Source organism: Scyliorhinus canicula, chromosome 7 (assembly GCF_902713615.1).
Source record: "Scyliorhinus canicula chromosome 7, sScyCan1.1, whole genome shotgun sequence".
Classification (NCBI taxonomy): domain Eukaryota; kingdom Metazoa; phylum Chordata; class Chondrichthyes; order Carcharhiniformes; family Scyliorhinidae; genus Scyliorhinus; species Scyliorhinus canicula.
The window spans coordinates 120,692,719-120,718,524 of NC_052152.1; the positions used below are offsets into that span (position 1 = coordinate 120,692,719).

The window sequence follows — 25,806 nt, forward strand, 5'->3', positions numbered from 1 at the left end:
AGTGAACCCTCGGAAGGTGACGGGTCCGGACGGGATCCCTGGTCGTGCACTCTGAGCCTGCACAGACCAGCTGGCAGAGGTATTCACGGACATCTTTAACCTGTCCCTACTCCACTCCAAGGTCCCCACCTGCTTCAAGAAGACCACCATCATACCGGTGCCAAAGAAGAACTAGGCAACGTGCCTCAATGACTACCGTCCTGTGGCCCTGAATTCAGTCGTAATGAAGTGCTTCGAGAAGTTGGTCATGAAGCGCATCGACTCCATACTCCCAGAACACCTTGACCCACTTCAATTCGCATACCATCGCAACCGGTCCACATCAGACGCCATTTCCCTGGCTCCACACTCATCCCTGGAGCATCGCAACATCAAGGACTCCTACAACAGACTCCTCTTTATTGACTAAAGCTCCGCCTTCAACACCATAATCCCAGCCAAGCTCATATCAAAGCTCCAAAACCGAGGACTTGGCTGCTCACTCCGCAACTGGATTCTTGACTTTCTGACCGACAGACCACAATCCGCAAGAATAAACAACAACACCTCCTCCACAATAGTCCTCAATACCGGGGCCCTGCAAGGCTGTGTACTTAGCCCTCTACTATGCTCCCTGTACACACACAACTGCGTGGCAAAATTTGGTTCCAACTCCATCTACAAGTTTGCTGAGGATACGACCATAGTGGGGCGGAACTTGAATAACGACGAGTCAGAATACAGGAGGGAGATTGTGAACCTAGTGGAGCGGTGCAGCAACAACAATCTATCCCTCAATGCCAGCAAAACTAAAGAGCTGGTCATTGACTTCAGGAAGTAAAGTACTGTACACACCCCTGTCAGCATCAACAGGGCCGAGGTGGAGATGGTTAGCAGTTTCAAATTCCTAGGGGTACACATCACCAAATATCTGTCCTGGTCTACTCACGCGACGTTACCATCAAGAAAGCACTATACTTCCTCAGGAAACTAAGGAAATTCGGCATGTTCACATTTACTCTTACCAACTTTTACAGATGCACCATATAAAGCTTCCTGTCTGCCTGCATCTCAGCCTGGTAGGGCAACTGCTCGGCCCAAGACCGCAAGAAACATCAGAGAGTCATGAACACAGCCCACATCACACAAACCTGCCGCCCATCCATTGACTCCATCTACACCTCCCGTTGCCTGGGGAAAGCGGGCAGCATAATCAAAGACCCCTCCCACCCGGCTTACTCACTCATAAGAACATAAGAACTAGGAGCAGGAGTTGGCGATCTGGCCCCTCGAGCCTGCTCCGCCATTCAATGAGATAATGGCTGATCTTTTGTGGACTCAGCTCCACTTTCCGGCCCGAACACCATAACCCTTAATCCCTTTATTCTTCAAAAAAAACTATCTACCTTTACATAGAACATAGAACAGTACAGCACAGAACAGGCCCTTTGGCCCTCGATGTTGTGCCGAGCAATGATCACCCTACTCAAACCCACGTATCCACCCTATACCCGTAACCCAACAACCCCCCCCCAACCTTACTTTTTAGGACACTACGGGTAATTTAGTATGGCCAATCCACCTAACCCGCACATCTTTGGACTGTGGGAGGAAACCGGAGCACCCGGAGGAAACCCACGCACACACGGGGAGGACGTGCAGACTCCGCACAGACAGTGACCCAGCCGGGAATCGAACCTGGGACCCTGGAGCTGTGAAGCATTTATGCTAACCACCATGCTACCGTGCTGCCTCTAAGGTCATTTACCTTAAAAACATTTAATGAAGGAGCCTCAACTGCTTCACTGGGCAAGGAATTCCATAGATTCACAACCCTTTGGGTGAAGAAGTTCCTCCTAAACTCAGTCCTAAATCTACTTCCCCTTATTTTGAGGCTATGTCCCCTCGTTCTGCTTTCACCGCCAGTGGAAACAACCTGCCAGCATCTATCCTATCTATTCCCTTCATAATTTTAAATGTTTCTATAAGATCCCCCCTCGTCCATCTCAATTCCAACCAATACAATCCCAGTCTACTCACCCTCTCCTCATAATCCAACCCCTTCAGCTCTGGGATTAACCTAGTGAATCTCCTCTGCACACCCTCCAGTGCCAGTATGTCCTTTCTCAAGCAAGGAGACCAAAACTGAACACAATACTCCAGGTGTGGCCTCACTAACACCGTTTACAATTACAACATAACCTCCCTAGTCTTAAACTGCATCCCTCTAGCAATGAAGGACAAAATTCCATTTGCCTTCTTAATCACCTGTTGCACCTGTAAACCAACTTTCTGTGACTCATGCACTAGCACACCCAGGTATCTCTGCACAGCGGCATGCTTTAATATTTTATCGTTTAAATAATAATTTGGTTTGCTGTGATTCCTACCAAAATGGATAACCTCACAGTTGTCAACATTGTATTCCATCTGCCAGACCCTAGCCCAGGAACTGATTTAGCTCACTGGGCTAAATCGCTGGCTTTTAAAGCAGACCAAGCAGGCCAGCAGCACAATGCGATTCCCATATCAGCCTCCCCAGACAGGTGCCGGAATGTGGCGAATAGGGGCTTTTTACAGTAACTTCATTGAAGTCTACTCGTGACAATAAGCGATTTTCATTTTTTTCATTTTCATTCTCTTAACCTATCCAAATCCCTCTGCAGACTTCCAGTATCCTCTGCACTTTTCACTTTACCACTCATCTTAGTGTCATCTGCAAACTTGGACACATTGCCCTTGGTCCCCAACTCCAAATCATCTATGTAAATTGTGAACAATTGTGGGCCCAACACGGATCCCTGAGGGACACCACTAGCTACTGATTGCCAACCAGAGAAACACCCATTAATCCCCACTCTTTGCTTTCTATTAATTAACCAATCCTCTATCCATGCTACTACTTTACCCTAAATGCCATGCATCTTTATCTTATGCAGCAACCTTTTGTGTGGCACCTTGTCAAAGGCTTTCTGGAAATCCAGATATACCACATCCATTGGCTCCCCATTATCTACTGCACTGGTAATGTCCTCAAAAAATTCCACGAAATTAGTTAGGCACGACCTGCCCTTTATGAGCCCATGTTGTGTCTGCCCAATGGGACAATTTCTATCCAGATGCCTCGCTATTTCTTCCTTGATGATAGATTCCAGCATCTTCCCTACTACCGAAGTTAAGCTCACTGGCCTATAATTTCATGCTCTCTGCCTGCCTCCTTTTTTAAACAGTGGTGTCACGTTTGCTCATTTCCAATCCACCGGGACCACTCCAGAGTCTAGTGATTTTTGGTAAATCATCATTAGTGCATCTGCAATTTCCCTAGCCATCTCTTTTAGCACTCTGGGATGCATTCCATCAGGGCCAGGAGACTTGTCTACCTTTAGTCCCATTAGCTTGCCCATCACTACCTCCTTAGTGATAACAATCCTCTCAAGGTCCTCACCTTTCATAGCCTCATTTCTATCAGTCGCTGGCATGTTATTTGTGTCTTCCACTGTGAAGACCAACCCAAAAAACCTGTTCAGTTCCTCAGCCATTTCCTCATCTCCCATTATAAAAACTCCCTTCACATCCTCTAAAGGACCAATATTTACCTTAGCCACTCTTTTTTGTTTTATATATTTGTAAAAAGTTTTACTGTCTGTTTTTATATTCTGAGCAAGTTTACTCTCATACTCTATCTTACTCTTCTTTATAGCTTTTTTAGTAGCTTTCTGTTGCCCCCTAAAGATTTCCCAGTCCTCTAGTCTCCCACCAATCTTTGCCATTTTATCTGCTTTTTCCTTCAATTTGATACTCTCCCTTATTTCCTTAGATATCCACAGTCGATTTTCCCTCTTCCTACCGTCCTTCCTTTTTGTTGATATAAACCTTTGCTGAGCACTGTGATAAATCGCTTGGAAGGTTCTCCACTGTTCCTCAGCTGTTCCACCATAAAGTCTTTGCTCCCAGTCTACCTTAGCTAGTTCTTCTCTCATCCCATTTTAATCTCCTTTGTTTAAACACAAAACACTAGTATTTGATTTTACTTTCTCACCCTCCATCTGTATTTTAAATTCCACCATATTGTGATCACTCCTTCCGAGAGGATCCCTAACTATGAGATCATGAATCAATCCTGTATCATTACACAGGACAAGATCTAGGACCCCTTGTTCCCTCGTAGGTTCCATTACATACTGTTTTAGGAAACTATCGCGGATACATTCTATAAACTCCTCCTCAAGGTTGCCTTGACCGACCTGGTTAAACCAATCGACATGTAGATTAAAATCCCCCATGATAACTGCTGTACCATTTCTACATGCATCAGTTATTTCTTTGTTTATTGTCTGCCCCACCATCTCGTTACTATTTGGTGGCCGATAGACTACTCCTATCAGTGACTTTTTCGCCATACTATTCCTGATTTCCACCCAAATGGATTCAACCTTATCCTCCATAGCACCGATGTTATCCCTTACTATTGCCCGGATGTCATCCTTAAATAACAGAGCAACACCACCTCCCTTACCATCCATTCTGTCCTTCCGAATAGTTTGATACCCTCGGATATTTAACTCCCAGTCGTGACCATCCTTTAACCATGTTTCAGTAATGGCCACTAAATCATAGTCATTCATGATGATTTGTGAACACGCACAAACAGACTCAAAAACAGCTTCTTCCCTGCTGTTAACTAACTCCTAAACGTAGGGGCCTCACGGTAGCATGGTGGTTAGCATCAGTGCTTCACAGCTCCAGGGTCCCAGGTTCGATTCCCGGCTGGGTCACTGTCTGTGTGGAGTCTGCACGTCCTCCCCGTGTATGCGTGGGTTTCCTCCGGGTGCTCCGGTTTCCTCCCACAGTCCAAAGATGTGCAGGTTAGGTGGATTGGCCATGCTAAATTGCCCGTAGTGTAAGGTTAATGGGGGGGATTGTTGGGTTACGGGTATACGGGTTACGTGGGTTTAAGTAGGGTGATCATTGCTCGGCACAACATCGAGGGCCGAAGGGCCTGTTCTGTGCTGTACTGTTCTATGTCTATGTCTAACCACCGTGCCATTGTGACGCCCATGTTTCACCATTTTAAAAGCTTGACCAGCTTTTAAAATTTTAGAAAGAGCCATAAGGGTGTCTATCTATTTTACAAAAGATACAATGGGGTCTTAGTCCCCTCACTCTGAGAATCAACATTAAAGCAGGTGATCCAGACAATATTGCCGTCTTGTATGTCTGTTGCCCCAGTCTGTTGATACATAATGTTTTCCCGGTAGTGCAGCTTTACACCCGTGTTACAGCCAGACCTGTCACAATAGGTATATAACTGATTCAGAAAACATGGGCGGAATCTTCCATTCTGAAGTCTAAGTTCCATGTTGGCTGCGGAAGTAAAAGTGATTTCTGCTGTGGGGGCCAGTCCAGCTGACCACATGTGATCTTGTACTGTGAGCTCGCTGATTCTCGCATTGGGTACAGGCAGAAAGTCACTATCCCTGTCGGTGCCTCAAGTGGTTGAAGGTCCATGTGCCATATTTGTAGGGCACACGGACAACCGGCACTATCCCATCCACGTTTGCCGAGGCCCCAGCACCACCCTCACTCATTAACCCTTCCTAGGTCTCCTCCATGCAACTTGCTCTACCGCAGGCCCAGTCTCAAACATAGGCTGGCATTTAGAGATGCCCCCGAAAGAGGACAATGCAACAACAGCTCACCAATAAACAATGAAAGAACGCAACCTGACCACTAGCACACCACTTATATACAGTCATAAAATGTTCTAATTTCTCAATGGCCTGGTGATAGAATCTACCTTTTTAGTATAGAATCTACCTTTTAGTATATAACAAATTAAAGGAATAAATGGCCCAAGATTTCAAATGGCTTCTTGAAATAGATTGTTAAAATACCCACATTTCGAACAAGACAGTGAGAGATGCTGTTTCCCATGGGAATCATCAGATAAGAAAGCTAGCTTTAACCAAGGACACATTTGGTTAATTAAAAGTGTCTGGGCAACACTCCCAGAAACTGTTTTCATGACAACAGATAAGATTCATAAGAAGGACGCATTTCATCATCTCATGTTAAAATTTGACGGACAAGATGTTGATTGAATTGAATTAACTGTGTCATATCTTAAACCCAATCACAGCTAGAAAGGAGGGTACCACTAGTGACAGCAATAATCTTTTAAAAATACGTACCGGCCTTGAACAATTCATTCTGGAATCACTTACTTTAAATCTCTGAAGCTACTTTTCTGTAGCTCTGAACAGCCATTTTGTTTTATTTTCAACTTTCCTGTATCGTGTATTCAACAAGAAGATATATCAGGAGCTGTAATTTGTATTGAATTCGACTCAGTACTCTGTATTTGTTTGGACAAAACAAACTTTAAAAAGACTCTGTATTTGCTTGGAAACTGACCTCTGACAAGAGACATCTACAAACTAAATGAAGAAAGACAATTTACTTCATAGATGAAACTCTGTTTCATAATCTGATGAGTAGTGTATATCATGCGGCGACACATAATATACACTAAACAAAGTTCAGATCTAATACATGGGACTTTAATTTAACGGGGGAGCTTAACTCCAGCAAGGTGGCTTTTTAATCAGCATTACATGACATACTAATGTACACTAAAGTACTTCCCAACATTTTTCATTAGGAAGCTCGGCCTGCCTTTAACCCGCCTTTAAAATCCTTAAAAACAGAATTCCGACATTTCAGTAACCGCCATAGGCAGGATCAGAAGATTCCACGCCACGTGTGTGTAATTCTCTCTCGAGGCCACAGTGTGTGTAGAGTTTATTTCACAATAATATCGTACCTCATTCTAAGCCCATGCATCTTGTCCACAATATGATGCACCATTGAGTGTTCACAGATAATAAATGCACTGATCTCTCTTTGAAAAATAAACTCCTCTTTCTCTTTATTCTGAAATCTCAGGAGCGCCAGTTCTCATATCGTCTCCTCATTTTTACAATGGGGATCCGAAGTTAGTGAGTGACATAGGTGGAATGAACCCTAATATGGAAGCTCATCAAACATTCCTTGATATAGAACCGGTAAGTGTGATGAACTACTGGTACAATATGTGTTTTACATAAACCTTTCCAAAAATATGACATTCAAGTTGTTGACTGGCCATTTTAGTTGATGAAGATAAAACTACCAGACTAACTAAGCTATCTTGGTTGCGGAGAGTTTATTAACTTAGATCAATGTCAAAAATACTCCACACCAACAGTGTCCCAGCTGTCCCCATTTTCGGTGTTTCATCTGTCCAGCAATGCGATTGTCATTAAACCCTCACAATGTAATTAATAAGACATAGACAGAAGTTAGAGTGCGTGAATCCACCTCTCTAAGATAGAAGGATGAAATGCCAGATAACTGTAGTTTCATAGAATTACATAGAATTTACGGTGCAGAAGGAGGCCATTCGGCCTATCGAGTCTGCACCGGCTCCTGGAAAGAGCACCCTACCCAAGGTTAACACCTCCACCCTATCCCCATAACCCAGTAACCCCACTCAACACTAAGGGCAATTTTGGACACTAAGGGCAATTTATCATGGCCAATCCACCTAACCTGCACATCTTTGGACTGTGGGAGGAAACCGGAGCACCCGGAGGAAACCCACGCACACACGGGGAGGATGTGCAGACTCCGCACAGACAGTGACCCAAGCCGGAATCGAACCTGGGACCCTGGAGCTGTGAAGCGATTGTGCTATCCACAATGCTACCGTGCTGCCCTAGCGGGTTTCAGCGGGTTTAGAATCAGCGAACTCTGGAAGTTTTTGCAGAGATCATTTAGACCCAATTGTGTTTGTGCCAGCCCCTCACTACAGAATCCCTACACTGACCCAATGACCACCCTATCTTCTCTGTTTCAAATATGTATCCAATTGATGATGCAGTGGCCTCTTCCCCAAACACGGTCTGTAGTGAAGTATTCTGAGCTCCAACAACTCATGGTGGACAGAAATTTTCCCAATACTTTTATCTCGCTGACTTTGACATCACATCAGTACTTTTTAAAGACTTTAAGAAATATATATTGTTTTAAAAAATATGGATTTTTATTAAATGTGAGAAATTTGACATTCAGCAAATAAAATCCGCTTTTCGAGGCTAGTGAGGGTTTATAGCTATAATTATGAAGTTAGTTCACGTCTTAACGCCCAGGATCACCTCGTTCACAGATCGCAGAATTGTTACAGTGCAGAAGGAGATCATTTGGCCCATCATTTCTGTACTGGCTCTCTAAATGGGCATTTCATCAGTACCATTCTGTTGCCTTGTCCCGTAACTCTGCCATTCTTTCTTTTCAAATAGCAGTTCCAGTTAATTTTTAATGCTTTGATTAGACCTATATCCATCACAGTCATAGACAGTACATTCCAGATCCTAACCACGCGCTGTGTGAATCTGTGTCCCCCACACTCTCAGACAGTACATTCCAGAGATTCATCACTCACTGTGTGAATGTCTCCACCACACTCTCAGACAGTGTATTCCAGATCCTAACCACTCGCTGTGTGAATCTGCCTCCACCACACTCTTAGACAGTGTATTCCAGACACTAACCACTCGCTGTGTGAACCCACCTCCACCACACTCTCAGACAGTGCATTCCAGATCCTAACCACTCACTGTGTGAATCAGTCTCCACCACACTCTTAGACAGTGTATTCCAGATCCTAACCACTCACTGTGTGAACCTACCTCCACCACACTCTCAGACAGTACATTCCAGATCCTAACCACTCACTGTGTGAACCTGCCTCCACCGCACTCTCAGACAGTACATTCCAGATCCTAACCACTTGCTGTGTGAACCTGCCTCCACCACACTCTCAGACAGTGCATTCCAGATCCTAACCACTCACTGTGTGAACCTGCCTCCACCGCACTCTCAGACAGTGTATTCCAGATCCTCGCCACTCGCTGTGTGAACCTACCTCCACCACACTCTCAGACAGTGCATTCCAGATCCTAACCACTCGCTGTGTGACCCTGCCTCCACCACACTCTCAGACAGTACATTCCAGATCCTAACCACTCGCTGTGTGACCCTGCCTCCACCACACCCTCAGACAGTATATTCCAGATCCTAACCACTCGCTGTGTGAACCTGCCTCAACCATACTCTCAGACAGTACATTCCAGATCCTAACCACTCACTGTGTGAATCTGCCTCCACCACACTCTCAGAAATTACATTCCAGATCCTAACCACTCGCTGTGTGAATCTGCCTCCACCACACTCTCAGAAATTACATTCCAGAGATTAACCTCTTGCTTTGTGATAAAGCTTTTCTCACATCACTTTTGCTTTTTTTGTATTCGGTCATGGGATGTGAGTATCGCTGGACCAACATATTTTACCCATATCCATTTACTTTTTTTTCAAAATTTTGCGTACCCAATTCATTTTTTCCAATTAAGGGGCAATTTAGTGTGGCCAATCCACCTACCCTGCACATCTTTGGCTTGTGAGGGTGAAATATACGCAAACGACACAAGGACAGTAACCCAGAGCCGGCATTGAACCTGGGACCTCGGCGCTGTGAGGCAGCAATGCTAACCACTGCGCCACCGCGCTGCCGCACCCATATCAATTTACTAATTGCTATACAACTGTTCCTTCCCATTCCTGGTCTCATTCAACAAGGCCTTTCTCCCTGGGTTTTACAGTGAGACTAAACAGCATTAAGGTGGCAGTCATCAAAACAGCCTCTGGTCATCTGGGACTATGGCAACTTTACCTTGAATTCTGGTAATTCCTGTTTCACAATCACAGCAAGATTCAGGGCCTTGTCTTCACTCCCTTACTACCAACTTCATTCCTTTCCTGACATCAATCTGAGGGTAAACCAGATTGTTTGTAACCTTGGTATCATATTTCATCCCAAGATGACCTGCACCATCACCAACACAGCCTATTTCCAAATATCCCCTGGCTTTACCCCTGTCTCAGCTCATCTGCTGTTGAAACCTTCATTAATACCTTTCTTTGCTTGTAGACTTGGCGATTCCATTGCACACCTAGTATCATATTCTGTCTGAGGTCATCCATAGTCTGTTTTTCGTATCCTAAGCCACACATCACCTCATACTGCTGACTACACTGGTTATCAGTTATACATCTGGGGCTTTTGAATCTTGTTTTCTGATCCCTTCATGCTCTAGCTCTCTTCTCTTCTCCTGCAGCCCCATAACCCGCTGGGATCTCTGTGCTTCTCCAATTCTGGCCTCTTGAGCCTCTCGCATCACTCCATCATTGGTGACCATGCCTTCAGCTGGTTGGACCGTGAGCTCTGCACGTATCTGCCTATATCTCTCTGCCTCTCTATCGCTCTTTGAGACAATCCTTAAAACTAATCTCTTTGCCTGTCATCTGTCCTGATATCTCCATCATGGCTTGGTGTCAAATTGTAATTGATAACACAATGTAGCACCTTGTGACATTTTACTACATAAGGGCTCCATACAAATACAACTTGTTGTTGTATTGCATACACATAATGATCAAATGTTTGACATTGAAGGGGATTGATGTAATCCTGCACCTCACTCCTATTATCCTCTGCCCTTGAAGAGATTATCATCTAAAAATTACACATTGTATCGATTTCCCACAGGATAGTGACTCTATTGTGGAGCCCCGAAAAGGTGAGTCCAAAGTAGTTTATTTCCCACTCACAGTTAGGAAGTACAGCAACTAAGCAACAGTCCTGTTCCCAGCCGGGACCATCCTGAGATGTCGGCTCCTTCCTGGGTCGACTTTTATCTCGGGTAATTAACGAGTCCTCTGTTGAGCCTCCACCCCTTAGCGGAGGCGTGTGTACTCCATGAGCCCACGGGGAGATCAGTCGGGTCTCATGGGGGTTATAACACACTCGTAGAAAAATAATGGATCCACATCCTGTTTGAAAGCTTCTATTCTTGTTGCCAGAGCTTTTGGTCATGTTTTGGATTAGCATTTAACGTTGCAAATAGCGAATAGTAGAATTGGTTTTCATTCCACGAACATCAACCTGTAATATATCAGATTCCTGTTTCAGTGGAAGGCAGTATCAGGGGTCTTCTGTTCCCGTCTCCCAGACTGGAGTCTATTATTCATGATCTCTTGTGGCTGACAACTGCTGGTTCTTCCTTTGTCACCTTTGATGGTCTCCGGCTTCTCTTCCATGGTGTTGGCTGTGGCTCCACCTCCTCTCAAATTTGTGTTTGCTTTCACGTTCCACTCCAGAGGTTGAGTACATCATTCAAAACTAGTGCTGAGAGGATGCAACTTTACGGAGGAAGGTTAAACCCTGTCTTCTCTCGCCAGTGGGTTTAATGGATTCCACAATACCATCATGAAGAAGAACAGGAGAGTTATCGACAGTGTCCTGGCCAATACTGATCCCTTAATCAGCATCGTGAAGGAATTATCTAATTGTTGTCGCCGGGAGTTTGCTGTGTTCCAGTTGGCTCCAATTTCCTGGATCAGTGAACCCCCCCCCCCTTTCAAAGATATTGGCTGTAAGATGCTGTGGGATGTCCTGAGATCATAGAAGGTGCTATATAAACGCAAATCTTTCTTTCTTACATGCCCCTTCCACAGTTTCATTGGCCACAGCCTGATTCTCTTGGCCGCCTCCTTTGTCCCTTCTCTTGCCTACATTCCATTGATGCTACTCTCTCCTGCCTGCCTACTCACTCATTTCCCAACTCACTGTGCCCCTCCTTCACCAACTGTTGCTGCTGGACGCTGCCCCAGCTCCTTCAGCTTATTGCCCCCGGCAGAAGCCATTGCCCCTCTGTGCCCATAAACCTTGAATCACAAAGAGATAAACGATAAACTAATCTAGCTGAGAAATAACTTTGTGCTTGCATTATTTACAGATGACCGGCATCCCTGTCAGAGCAGCAAAGAGAATGCAAATCAATCTTCACGTTGAGTCGGTGAAATACATTCTGTAAGTGGCATACTTTATTCTCTGGGATAACTGGCAGTTCATGTTGCTTATTTTAGGGTGAATATAAGTGCTTTCCAACTGTACAGCTTACCCACTGTCTGTGAGAATGACTGAGGGCGCCCATTGCCTCTTCAACATCTGCTTAAATTTTGAGACTCGATTACAAGAGCTTAGAGAGAAATATTTCAGTTCCTGTCTCTCTCTCTCCACCGATGCTGCCTGACCTGCTGAGCATTTCCAGCATTTTCTTTCAGATTTTTACTCCAGATTTCCAGCCCTTCCAGTATTTTACTTTTGTCCGATTTAGAATATTCAGCCAGTCGGATAGCGAGTGTGTGTAGGTTATAATTCACTCGGAGTCCGAGTCAGCAACCACATGCATGCTATATTCTGGAGTTATAGATAATGATGGTCGAGCCTTCAATGTTTTTTTACCAGGAATCTCTCCCTCTTTTACCTCCTGCAGTTGGCGTACAATCAAAGGACTTTGTAAGTTGATACTCAGCCTGTTTGGCTGCGTTGTGAATGCACATTCCATAGCTGTCAGTTCCTGGGATGGGACTCGAACCTCAGTTCGAACTGACCTTTCAGTACAGAGGCAGGAACTTACTTACTATGCCACATGACTTCAATCGGTAGTTTGAATCAGAGTTCAATTCAGAAAAATTGAATAGTCTGGTTCAATTAAACCTGAAAGCTATTTTTGTTATGAGCAAGAGTGAGTTTACGTTGAATATTCAGCAGAAAAACAAGTCATTTGAGCCTCGCTGGCTCTGCTCCACTCTAACTCCGCCCATCCTCTTTCTTCGACGTATAGCAGCATAACCCTTTATCCTCTTCACCTGTATATGCTTATCAAGCCTCTCCTTAAATATATCTCCATATTCATAGATAGATAGAATCCCTATACTACAGAAAGAGGCCATTCAGCACATCGAGTCTGCACCCACTGTCTGAAAGAACACCCTATCCAGGCTTACTCCCCCGCCATGTCCACGTAATTCCACCCAACGTGCACATCCCTGGACACTACGGGGCAATTAGTCATGGCCAATCTATCTAACCTGCACATCTTTGGACTGTGGGAGGAAATCAGAGCACCCGGAGGAAACCCAGGCAGACACGGGGTGAACGTGAAAACTCCAAAGAGACAATGACCCAAGGCCGGAACCGAATACGAGTCCCTGACACTGTGAGGCAGCAGTGCTAAAAACACTGTGCCACTGTGCTGAGCTCAGACTGAGTTTCCAACATTACAACAGTGACTACATTTCAAAAGCCCTTTGTTGGCTGTAAAGTGCTTTGAGACATCCAGTGGCTGTGAAAAGTGTTACAGAAAAATCTTTCTCCTTCCAGGCTCTCGCTCCACATTCCACTGGTTCCACATTCGCTGGGTATAGGCATATCTTTGAAAACCCCGATTTGATTTCTAATGGCAGCAATTCTCTGGTCTGGCTCCAGAGTGCCGCGCCGGCGCCAAAACGGGAGTATTTACTCCAGAGTCGGCACTGGTTCCGAGAGACCCGATTCTCAGCGCCGCGGGGTCCGCGCATGCGCAGTTGGGACAGCGGCAACTAGCGCATGTGCACTGGCCGTCATCCCCACGCCTGCCCCGACGTCAAATGCGCAGTGATCCAGGAGCCGGCGCGGAAGAAAAGAGGTCTGCAGCCAGATTGGTGGACCCCGATCGCGGGCCAGGCCACTACGGAGGTCCTCCCTGGGGTTGGACCCCTCCTCCCCCCCACAGGCCGCCCCGGACCCTTCAACCCCGAGGTCCCGCTGGCCCAGAGCTTGTTAGAACGGCGCCTGCGAGCCTCGGATTTTTTCGGACGGCCGCTACGGCTGTTTGCGGCGATTCTCCGCGCGGCCTGTCGCCATTCGTGTGCGGCCGTTTTCACAGGGGTGAGAGAATCGCGTCCCAGCATCGGGGCGGCGTGGCGTGATTCGCGTGGCGCCGCGGTGATTATCCCACCCGGTGGGGGGGTCGGAGAATCTCGCCCAATATCTCTAGTTTCCCTCTCCTTCACACCAGTAAAGCAGTTGATGTTTTTAATAATAAAAATAATCTTTATTGTCACAAGTAGGCTGACATTAGCACTGCGATGAAGTTAATGTGAAAAGCCACTAGTCGCCACATTCTGGCGCCTGTTCGGGTACACAGAGGGAGAATTCAGAATGTCCAAACTACGTAACAGTACGTCGTTCGGGATTTGTGGGAAGAAACGGGAGCACCCGGAGGAAACCCACACAGACACGGGGAGAACGTGCAGACTCCGCACAGACAATGACCCAACCCGGGAATCGAACCTGGGACCCTGGAGCTGTTAAGCGACAGTGCTAACCACTGTGCTACTGTGCCGCCCTTCAGCTGCTTCATCACTGACCTTCCCTCCATCATATGTCGTCTTGTAATTTGGTGGAGTCCTCATTGGCAACGTGTTTTTGATTCCCAATTTCTAAATCAATTTGATTTTACTCAACTTCTTACATGCAACAGTTTGTCACAAATATTTAACAACAGATATTCTAACATGTCATTTTCAATATATTTACTTGCAGCCAAACTGGCCAAATAAGGACAATGATTTTACCAGTTCTCTTTTTAAATGAGGTATGTTACGTAATTTTTTTCGGTTATATGTTAAGAATATTGTTATTGCACTAATGTGACATCTTCCATTTTTAATTATGCCAGTTATTCAAAGAACAAAGAACAAAGAAAAGTATAGCACAGGAACAGGCCGTTCGGCCCTCCAGGCCTGTGCCGATCATGATGTCCTCAATAAAAAAAAACTTCTGCCCTTACTCAGTCCATATCCCTCTATTTCAGACCTATTCATGTGTCCATCCAGATGCCTCTTAAATGTTGCTAATGTGCCCGCTTCCACCACATCCTCTGGCAGCGGGTTCCAGGCACCCACCACTCTCTGCGTGAAAAACGTACCCTGAACATCTCCCTTAAACTTTCCCCCTCTTACCTTGAACCTGTGCCTCCTGAAATTGACACATCCACCCTTGGAAAAAGCCTCTGGCTATCCACTCTGCCTGTGCCTCTCATAATTTTGTAGACCTCTATCAGGTCTCCCCTCAGCCTCCGTCTTTCCAGTGAAAACAATCCTAGTTTATTCAACCTCTCCTCAGAGTAAACACCCTCGAGACCAGACAACATCCTGGTGAACCTTCTTCGCACTCTCTCCGAAGCTTCCACCTCCTTCTGATAAAGTGGTGACCCGAACTGCACGCAATACTCCAAATGCGACCTAACCAAGGATTTATACAGCGGCAACATGATTTCCCAACTCTGTAGCCAGTTTTCAGAGGCTAGATTCACAGTATAAAAAGGATCCAGCTACAGTGCAGACTTTGTTTGCACTGAGTGCTGAACTTGGTGCATTTGAGTGCTACAGTGAGAGTTTGGTGACTCAGGGAGTTAGGTGAGGAGGGAGCAAGGCACTCCTTTCATTTCATTTCCGCAAAGAGGGAGAAGGGAGCCAGGAGTTTAGAGTGCAGCTGACTGGAAGCAGAGTCGGAGGGCGGAGATCCAGTTGGTCTACAGGGCAGCTATACTCTGTAAAGAAAGAGGGGACGGAGGCTAGGGCAGTTGCATGCTCCTCCTGTAGGATGTGGGTGGTGAGGGATACCACCGGTGTCCCCGCTGACTATACCTGTGGGAAGTGCACCCAACTCCAGCTTCTCAGAGACCGTGTTAGGGAACTGGAGCTGGAGCAACTTCGGATCATCCGGGAGGCAGAGGGGGTTATCGAGAAGAGTTACAGGGAGGTAGCCACACCCAAGGTACTGGACAAGAGTAGCTGGGTTACAGTCAGGGGAGAGAAAACTAACAGGCAGACAGTGCAGGGATCCCTCGTGGCCGTTCCCCTTCAAAACAAGTATACCATTTTGCATGCTGTTGGGGGGGATGACCTACCGGGGGAAGGCCCTAGCGGCCAGTTCTCTGGCACTGTGTCTGGCTCTGGGGCTCAGAAGGGAAGGGGGGTGAATAGAAAAGCAATAGTAATAGGAGATTCAATGGTTAGGGGAATAGATAGGAGATTCTATGGCCGCGAGCGAGACTCCCGGAAGGTATGTTACCTCCCAGGTGCCAGGGCCAGGGATGTCTCGGATCGTGTCTTCAGGATCCTGAAGGGGGAGGGTGAGCAGCCAGAAGTCGTGGTGCGCATTGGTACCAACGGCGTAGGTAGGAAAAGAGGTGTGGAGGTAATAAACCAGTTTAGGGAGTTAAGCTTGAAGTTAAAGGCCAGGACAGACAGAGTTGTCATCTCTGGTTTGTTGCTGGTGCCACGTGATAGCGAGGCTGGGAATAGGGAGAGAGCGCAGTTGAACACGTGGCAGCAGGAATGGTGTAGGAGGGTATTTGGATAATTGGAGTGCATTCTGGGGAAGGTGGGACCTGTATAAGCAGGACGGGTTGCATCTGAACCAGAGGGGCACCAATATCCTGGGAGGGAGGTTTTCTAGTAGTCTTCGGGAGGGTTTAAACTAATTTGGCAGGGGAATGGGAACGGGATTTGTAGTCCAGCAACTAAGGAAGCCGATATTCAGGACGCCAAAGCGTGTAGTGAGGCAGTGGGAAGGTAACACTGACAAAGGAGAGTACTTGCAGGCACGGAGATGGGTTGAAGTGTGTATACTTCAACGCAAGAAGCATCAGGAATAAGGTGGGTGAACTTAAGGCACGGATCGGTACTTGGGACTACGATGTGGTGGCCATCACGGAAACTTGGATAGAAGAGGGGCAGAAATAGTTATTGGAGGTTCCTGGTTATAGATGTTTCAATAAGATTAGGGAGGGTGGTAAAAGAGGTGGGGGGGTGGCATTGTTAATTAGAGATAGTATAACAGCTGCAGAAAGGCAGTTCGAGGAGGATCTGCCTACTGAGGTAGTATGGGTTGAAGTCAGAAATAGGAAAGGAGCAGTCACCTTGTTGGGAGTTTTCTATAGGCCCCCCAATAGCAGCAGAGATGTGGAGGAACAGATTGGGAAACAGATTTTGGAAAGGTGCAGAAGTCACAGGGCAGTAGTCATGGGTAACTTTAACTTCCCAAATATTGAGTGGAAACTCTTAGATCAAATAGTTTGGATGGGGTGGTGTTTGTGCAGTGTGTCCAGGAAGCTTTTCTAACACAGTATGTACATTATCCGACCAGAGGGGAGGCCATATTGGATTTGGTACTTGGTAATGAACCAGGGCAAGTGATAGATTTGTTAGTGGGGGAGCATTTTGGAGGTAGTGACCACAATTCTGTGACTTTCACTTTATTAATGGAGAGGGATAAGTGCGTGCAACAGGGCAAGGTTTACAATTGGGGGAAGGGTAAATACAATGCTGTCAGACAAGAATTGAAGTGCATAAGTTGGGAACATAGGCTGTCAGGGAAGGACACAAGTGAAATGTGGAACTTGTTCAAGGAACAGGTACTGCGTGTCTTTGATATGTATGTCCCTGTCAGGCAGGGAAGAGATGGTCGAGTGAGGGAACCATGGTTGACAAGAGAGGTTGAATGTCTAGTTAAGAGGAAGAAAGAGACTTATGTAAGGCTGAGGAAACAAGGTTCAGACAGGGCGCTGGAGGGATACAAGATAGCCAGGAGGGAACTGAAGAAAGGGATTAGGAGAGCTAAGAGAGGGCATGAAAAATCTTTGGCGGGTAGGATCAAGGAAAACCCCAAGGCCTTTTACACATATGTGAGAAATATGAGAATGACTAGAGCGAGGGTGGGTCCGATCAAGGACAGTAGCGGGAGATTGTGTATTGAATCTGAAGAGATAGGAGAGGTCTTGAACGAGTACTTTTCTTCAGTATTTACAAACGAGAGGGGCCATATTGTTGGAGAGGACAGTGTGAAACAGACTGGTAAGCTCAAGGAGATACTTGTTAGGAAGGAAGATCTGTTGCGCGTTTTGAAAAAATTAAGGATAGACAAGTCTCCCGGGCCTGGCGGGATATATCCAAGGATTCTATGGGAAGCAAGAAATGAAATTGCAGAGCCGTTGGCAATGATCTTTTCGTTCTCACTGTCAACAGGGGTGGTACCAGAGGATTGGAGAGTGGCGAATATTGTGCCCCTGTTCAAAAAAGAGAATAGGGATAACCCTGGGAATTACAGGCCAGTTAGTCTTACATCGGTGGTAAGTAAAGTAATGGAAAGGGTACTGAGGGATAGGATTTCTGAGCATCTGGAAAGACACTGCTTGATTAGGGATAGTCAGCACGGGTTTGTGAGTGGTAGGTCTTGCCTTACAAGTCTTATTGACTTATTTGAGGAGGTGACCAAGCATGTGGATGAAGGCATAGCAGTGGATGTAGTGTACATGGATTTTAGTAAGGCATTTGATAAGGTTCCCCATGGTAGGCTTATGCAGAAAGTAAGGAGGCATGGGATAGTGGGAAATTTGGCCAGTTGGATAACGAACTGGCTAACCGATAGAAGTCAGAGAGTGGTGGTGGATGGCAAATATTCAGCCTGGAGCCCAGTTACCAGTGGTGTACCGCTGGGATCAGTTCTGGGTCCTCTGCTGTTTGTAATTTTCATTAATGACTTGGATGAGGGAGTTGAAGGGTGGGTCAGTAAATTTGCAGATGATACGATGATTGGTGGCGTTGTGGATAGTGAGGAGGTCTGTTGTCGGCTGCAAAGAGACATAGATGCAGAGCTGAGCTGAGAAGTGGCAGATAGAGTTTAACCCTAGGTTGTCCATTTTGGAAGGACAAATATGAATGCGGAATACAGGGTTAACGATAGGGTTCTTGGCAATGTAGAGGAGCAGAGTGATCTTGGGGTCTATGTTCATAAATCTTTGAAAGTTGCCACTCAAGTGGATAGAGCTGTGAAGAAGGCCTATGGTGTGCTAGCGTTCATTAACAGAGCGATTGAATTTAAGAGCCGTGAGGTGAAGATGCAGCTGTACAAAACCTTGGTAAGGCCACATTTGGAGTACTGTGTGCAATTTTGGTCCCCTCATTTTAGGAAGGATGTGGAAGCTTTGGAAAAGGTGCAAAGGAGATTTACCAGGATGTTGCCTGGAATGGAGAGTAGGTCTTACGAGGAAAGGTTGAGGGTGCTAGGCCTTTTCTCATTATAACGGAGAAGGATGAGGGGCGATTTGATAGAGGTTTATAAGATGATCAGGGGAATAGATAGAGTAGACAGTCAGAGACTTTTTCCCCGGGTGGAACAAACCATTACAAGGGGACATAAATTTAAGGTAAATGGTGGAAGATTTAGGGGGGATATCAGAGGTAGGTTCTTTACCCAGAGAGTAGTGGGGGCATGGAATGCACTGCCTGTGGAAGTAGTTGAGTCGGAAACATTAGGGACCTTCAAGCGGCTACTGGATAGGTACATGGATTATGGTAGAATAATGGAGTGTAGATTAATTTGTTCTTAAGGGCAGCATGGTAGCATTGTGGTTAGCACAATTGCTTCACAGCTCCAGGGTCCCAGGTTCGATTTCGGCTTGGGTCACTGGCTGTGTGGAGTCTGCACATCCTCCCTGTGTGTGCGTGGGTTTCCTCCGGGTGCTCCAGTTTCCTCTCACAGTCCAAAGATGTGCAGGTTGGGTGGATTGGCCAAGATAAATTGCCCTTCGTGTCCAAAATTCTATGATCTATGATTAACCTAGGACAAAATTTCGGCACTACATCGTGGGCCGAAGGGCCTGTTCTGTGCTGTATTTCTTTCTATATATCTCTATATATCTATTGTACTCAACGCCCCGGCATTCAATTCTTTCCGAGTGTGGATGTCAATCTGGTTACAATTTGTGAGCAGTTTTATTAAACATCATACAATAACTAATTTAACAATAGTTTACTTTTCTGGAGCATCCCTGATACTGAAATACCTTCTATAGGCCGGAATTCTCCAACCTTTGGGAGTCTTCCCCCCCCCCCCCCCCCCCCGCTGGCAGTGCACCCCAGCTCATGGGTTTCCTGGCGGCATGGGGTGGCTTTAATGGGAAATCCCATTGACAAGCAGCGGAAGTGGAGAATCCCGCTGCCTGCAAACGGAGCGCCGCCAGGAAACACACGTCTGGATTCCTATGTTTTTGGGACTATGTCCCCACGCCATCGTAAAAACAGTGGAGTTTCACGCCAAACCAAATTGTGTGAAATGGCCCCATTTTCGTAGCCCTGCAGGGGGCCAGCAGGGACCCACCGTAAATCTAGCTGCTTTTGCTGTGAATACGGGCCCTCGCACTTCCGGTTCTAAGGCCACGTATGTGCATGGCGGCGGCTGCACCGTGCTCCATGGCAGACTCAGACCACGGAGCTGGACACTAAAAATAGAGCCCCCCGATCGGCCGCACGTCCGACCCTAACCGCCCGCCCAAAAATTGCCCCTCCGCATATAAGGCCCTCCCTGACCTCCAATCGGCCTGCCCATGACCAGGGCGGCCACGGACTGAGTCCGCAGCCACCACGCTAGTTTCCCGACCAGCAGGACCATGAGTGGTACAAACCATCGGAAACTGTGGCCGGTCGCGTGTGGAATGTGGAGCGGGCCACCAGCAATGGCCACAGGTCGGGGATATGCTGCGCTTTTCGGGGCCTGGAGAATCGGGGAACCTCCGCCGGTCCCGATTCCGTGCGGGGAAATGGATTCTCCGCCCCAGCCCGGCTGCGATTTTGGTGTCGGTATGCAGAGAATCCAGCCCCACATGTCTGAGGGACCGGAGAATCCAGCCCATCATCTCAGAGTAAAGAGGCTATAAGTGGAGAAAGGTGAACTGGAGGAATGGAGAGCACTTGGATGAGTGGACAAATAATTGTTTGGAAAAGCACTTTGAAAATAGGGAAAAAGGTTGCAAGGCAGGGGGAACTGGCCGTACAATTTGGGAGTGGGGGGGGTCAGAGGTAGGCAAGGGTCTGTATGAGCAGAAGCAGTGAGAAGTAGAAAATGCGGAAATGTTTAGTGGCAGAGGGCGGGGCCGGGGGGAAGCATTATGAATTAGCTGAGGTTTAGGCAGAAAGATTGTCAGAAAAGTAAGAACACAAGCTGCCAAAGGCCCAGACTGACGTGAGTGAGATACAAAAAGGGGAAGAAAGTATTCATTATGGCACAGCAGACGTGGGGACCAAAGCTTAGATTATTGTCATGTAGCGTAGCATGATTCCACTGTTCCTGACTGACTCGGAGGAGACAGCTTTGGGATCTGATGGAGTTTGGAGGTAAGACAAATTTAGAGGAACCAGAAAATACGTCTTATTTTTATTTTTGATGTTTGAATTGGAGAGATTTTCTTTCTGATTGGAGTCTGATTCACCCAGAGGTCTCCTGGCCCTTGCTTAGCCTGATGCCATGAGCCATCATTTACACCATGAGACATGGTGTCGGTGTCAAGGACTCCCAGGGCAACTCCCTTCTGACTGAATACCACTATGCCACTATCTCTACTGGGTATGTGCTCTGCCGATGATTGACTGGAAGATATTATTCAGTTTGTATGTGAGGCTTTTGCTTGACGACAGCTCTCCAAATCTTGTCACAAGCCCGAGATGTTAGGAAAGAGGACTTTGCAGGGTCAAAATGGCTGCCCAAGTTGGTGACAAATGGTCCATCTGGCCTCATTCCTTTTAGACTTTGGTACAAATTAACTTGCAAAGAGCAAGTAAAGAGTCAACCACATTGCCGTAGATCTGGAGTCACATGTAGGTCAGACTGTCTAAGGATGGCAGATTTCCTTCCCAAAAGAACATTAGATCTAGATGGGCTTTTACAACAATCAATGATAGTTTCATGACTCATTGCTGAGACAAGCTTTTATTCATTAAATTTAAATTCCACTCGCTTGCATGATGGGATTTGAACTCACATCCTTTTATTTTTTTTCATGGGTTGTGGGCGTCGTTGATCAGACCTACATTTGTTGCCCATTCCTAATTGACCTTGAGCTGTGAATTGTTAGGTCATTGCAGAGGGTAGTTTGCGTAAGGGCATTTGGGCAGATCGCATAAAGACGGCAGTTCTCTCACTTAAAGGGCAGTATTATAGAACATAGAACAGTACAGCACAGAACAGGCCCTTCGGCCCTCGATGTTGTGCCGAGCAATGATCACCCTACTCAAACCCACGTATCCACCCTATACCCGTAACCTAACAACCCCCCCCCAACCTTTACTTTTTAGGATACTATGGGCAATTTAGCATAGCCAATCCACCTAACCCGCACATCTTTGGACTGTGGGAGGAAACCGGAGCACCCGGAGGAAACCCACGCACACAGGGGGAGGACGTGCAGACTCCACACAGACAGTGACCCAGCCGGGAATCGAACCTGGGACCCTGGAGCTGTGAAGCATTTATGCTAACCACCATGCTACCGTGCTGCCCACTGAGCAGGATGGGTTTTTAATGACAATCAATGGGCACCATTAAGGAATGGTAAAAGCATATTATGGTGCATTTACTGTTGCTGTGGTGAAAGGAACAGGTCAGAGGCTATGAATCCTATGGTGAGTAACTCACTTCCTGACTCCCAAAGCCTGTCCACCATTGAGATTTAGATTTATTATCACGTGCACCCCGGCAGACTGAAACATACTGTTCTGCGTACAGTCCAGGCAGATTGTTCCATACATGTAAAACATAGGACATACGATAAATACACAATGTAAATACATAGACATCAGGTGAACAGATGGAGTGTAGTCTACAAGGCACAAGTCAAGAGCGTGATGGAATACTCTCCACTTTCCTGAATGAGTGCAGCTCCAACAACACTCAAGAAGCTCAACACCATCCAGGTGAAAGCAGTCACATGATTGCTCCCCCTTGCACAAACTCCTTCTACCACCGATGAATAGTGGCAGCCGTGTGTATCATCTGCAAGATGCACAGCAAGAACACAAGGCTCCTTCGACAGCACCTTCCAAACCCACGACCACTACCATCTAGAAAGACAAAAGCAGCAGGTATCTAGGAACACTGCCACCGGGAGGATCCCCTCCAAGTCACTCATCATCCTGACTTGGAAATATATCGGCCCTTCCTTCACCGTTGCTGGGTCAAAGTCCTGGAACTCCCTCCCAAACAGCACTGTGGGTGTATCTAGACCTCAGGGACTATAGTGGTTCAAGAAGACAGCTCATCGCCATCATCTTAAGGGGCAATTAGGGGGGGATGGGACAATTGGGCGCGGCCGTTTGGACGCAGCCGTTTGGGCGCCATGGGACAATTGGGCGCAGCCAATTTGGCGCGGCCATTTGGGCGCAGACGACAGAAAACCTTAAATTAGTTCATTTAGTTTAGTTCATTTGGTGATTATGAGCAAGGCTCCTCAAGTACTCAAATTTTCAAATTTAAGAACACTTTCATGTATTCTTTTATCTTTATTGTAAATTAAAAACCTTAAATTAGTTCATTTAGTTAAAAACCTTAAATTAGTTCATTTAGTTAAAAACCTTAAATTAGTTCATTTAGTTAAAAACTAAAGTTAAAAAACCTTTAGTTTAGTTCATTTGGTAATTGTTCATTTAGTTAAAAACTAAAGTTAAAAAACCTTTAGTTTAGTTCATTTGGTAATTATGAGCAAGGCTCCTCAAGTACTCGATAGCATCCATGTTTTCAAATTTAAGAACAGTTTCATGTATTCTTTTATCTGCATCTCTATACTTTTTTAGTTTTTGTGGCGGTTCATGGCCGGCTAGTAACCTTTCATAATATGCATCTCTAAAGCATCCAGATATTCATCGATTTTGTTCAAAGGGACAAAGGCAATGGCAATAATCATTTTAGCTTTTAACGCGAAATCTGGATCAGTGTTATACAAACTACGGAACCCCATACTAGCTAGATGTTTTTGCATATTTTGAGCTAAATGAAAAAAACATCCTTTTATTTGAACATCAGGGAATATGTCTTTCATAGCACTGTGCGCAGCTTGTTCATAATCACAGACGATTGAACTGGGTTTCAAGTTGGGTTCGATTTCTTTCAATAATGCGAACATTCTCGTATATGTGGTGCGTTGCTTGTTGGGCAAAAGAGCATAAACCGTAGGAGTAACTCCTCCGTGTTTTTTTTACCATAATTACATATATCTGAGAAAAGAGGCTGGGAGCAATACTGAATGTGCCATCTGCAAACCACATATCAGATGTCAACAAGTGCTGTAGCCAGCTCTGTCTTCCGAAGATTAATATCCGGTCGTGACCTGGTCCGCTATCACAAAGTAAAAATTTTTCTTTCACTCCTGGTTGAGGGACATATATCCTGTAGCATTCTGGCACAATCAATTGTTGTAAATCACTTGGATTGGTGAGGGCGTTCAATACATAATTACGCTTTCTGCTTATCATTCTCCTCAAAGCAGATATATTAGGAATGGCTGGTAGACTGGCTTGGGATATGTCTGTCAAACATTCATTAACAACTACAGTCGGTGCCTCAAGGGTTTCCTGTGCTCTCTTTTTTATTTTAGTTTTCACGAGTGCAACCTCTACTTGTGCAGCAGAAGCATCATGCGAATGGCTGTTCAGCTGCCTCACCACGTTTGCAGCTTTAGTATGGAGACGTGCTTTGCACCGGTTTTTTTGCTCACAACGCCAAAATTTCACTTCGCTGTCACCTTTGCTTGTTTTGTCAAAGACGTAAAGGAATCCGTTATGAACAAATTTTTCTTTACCACGTTTTGTTGATACTGCCTCAGCCATCATATGGGTATGCGAATTGGTTTAGTTACAAAATATATAAAAAGATGGTGATAGAACGCACCAGCAGCCAACTCAACTGAGGCTAATTCACAAATAAAGAAATGTTATTTTGGTGCCAAAACGTCAATAATGCCAATATATAACGCCAATATATAAACAGATGGTGATAGAACGCACCAGCACCCAACTCAACGCACCCGCACCAGCCAACTCACCTGAGGCTAATAATAAAGAAATGTTATTTTGGCGCCAAAACAGCCGGCGCCAAAACGGGTTGGCGCCAAAACGGCCGCGCCCAAATGGCTGCGCCAAAAAGTACCTAACCCCAATTAGGGATGGGCAATAAAGGATGGCCTAGCCAGCGACACCCGCATTTCAGGAATTAATTTGAAGAACCCATGACCTTGGTAAGATTAATGGAAGCCGAGAACTGAAGAGAATAGGAGGGAAAAAGGATGATTTCTCTTAGTGATGGTGATGTTAATGGTAACATGGACAACACAGATATAGACCATTCAGCCCAATTATTGAATTGAAAGGCAAGAGAACACTGAAGATGGAATAATATAATTGTGAAGTCGATTACAGAGGTATTGATCTCACCTTAAATGATTTTTCAAAGGAAGAGGTGGTCAGAATTCAAGAAACCATTTGTGAATGAACTTTAAGGCATTTTCAATGTGCTACAAATATCCTTCCCATTCAACCACTGATGGATTGGCAAGGGACAATTATTTGCCATTGCTCACTAAAAGTCTAAAACTTAGTACTCTCCACCACCAAGAACTCCATAATTTCTTCTCATCTAACACCGGGTGAAATGTATGTTAACTTTTAACCAACCAGTAAGAGATCTAGGCATGTTAAGTATTGATCCTGGGTTGAGGGAGTCTCAAAAATGGCATTGATCATCTCTTTGAAGCATAAATTTCACCAATTAATATTCAAACGGTAATAAAAATGTAATGCCGTTAAACCAGCATATGGGATTAATGTTCAAAATGTTGTGTTTTGCTTGTATTTTCAGTAATACATAGTAATACATAGTAATACATAGTAATACGTAGAATATACAGTGCAGAAGGAGGCCATTCGGCCCATCGAATCCGCACTGACCCACTTAAGCCCTATTCCCATAACCCAATAACCCACTTCCAGCCGATCCCCATAACCCAATAA

General features: G+C 45.7%; 1 protein-coding gene across 2 annotated transcripts in view; it reads left to right on the top strand.

The window, feature by feature from the left end:
* The window catches only part of LOC119969328 (lysosome membrane protein 2-like), an 86,426-nt gene that overhangs the window by 56,760 nt on the left and 3,860 nt on the right, over window positions 1-25,806 (top strand). For both annotated transcript variants that reach the window (XM_038802825.1, XM_038802824.1), the window contains exons 8-10: window positions 6,925-7,043; window positions 11,877-11,950; window positions 14,510-14,561. In XM_038802825.1, coding sequence (XP_038658753.1) covers window positions 6,925-7,043; window positions 11,877-11,950; window positions 14,510-14,561 — 245 coding nt within the window. The remainder of the gene's footprint in view (window positions 1-6,924; window positions 7,044-11,876; window positions 11,951-14,509; window positions 14,562-25,806) is intronic.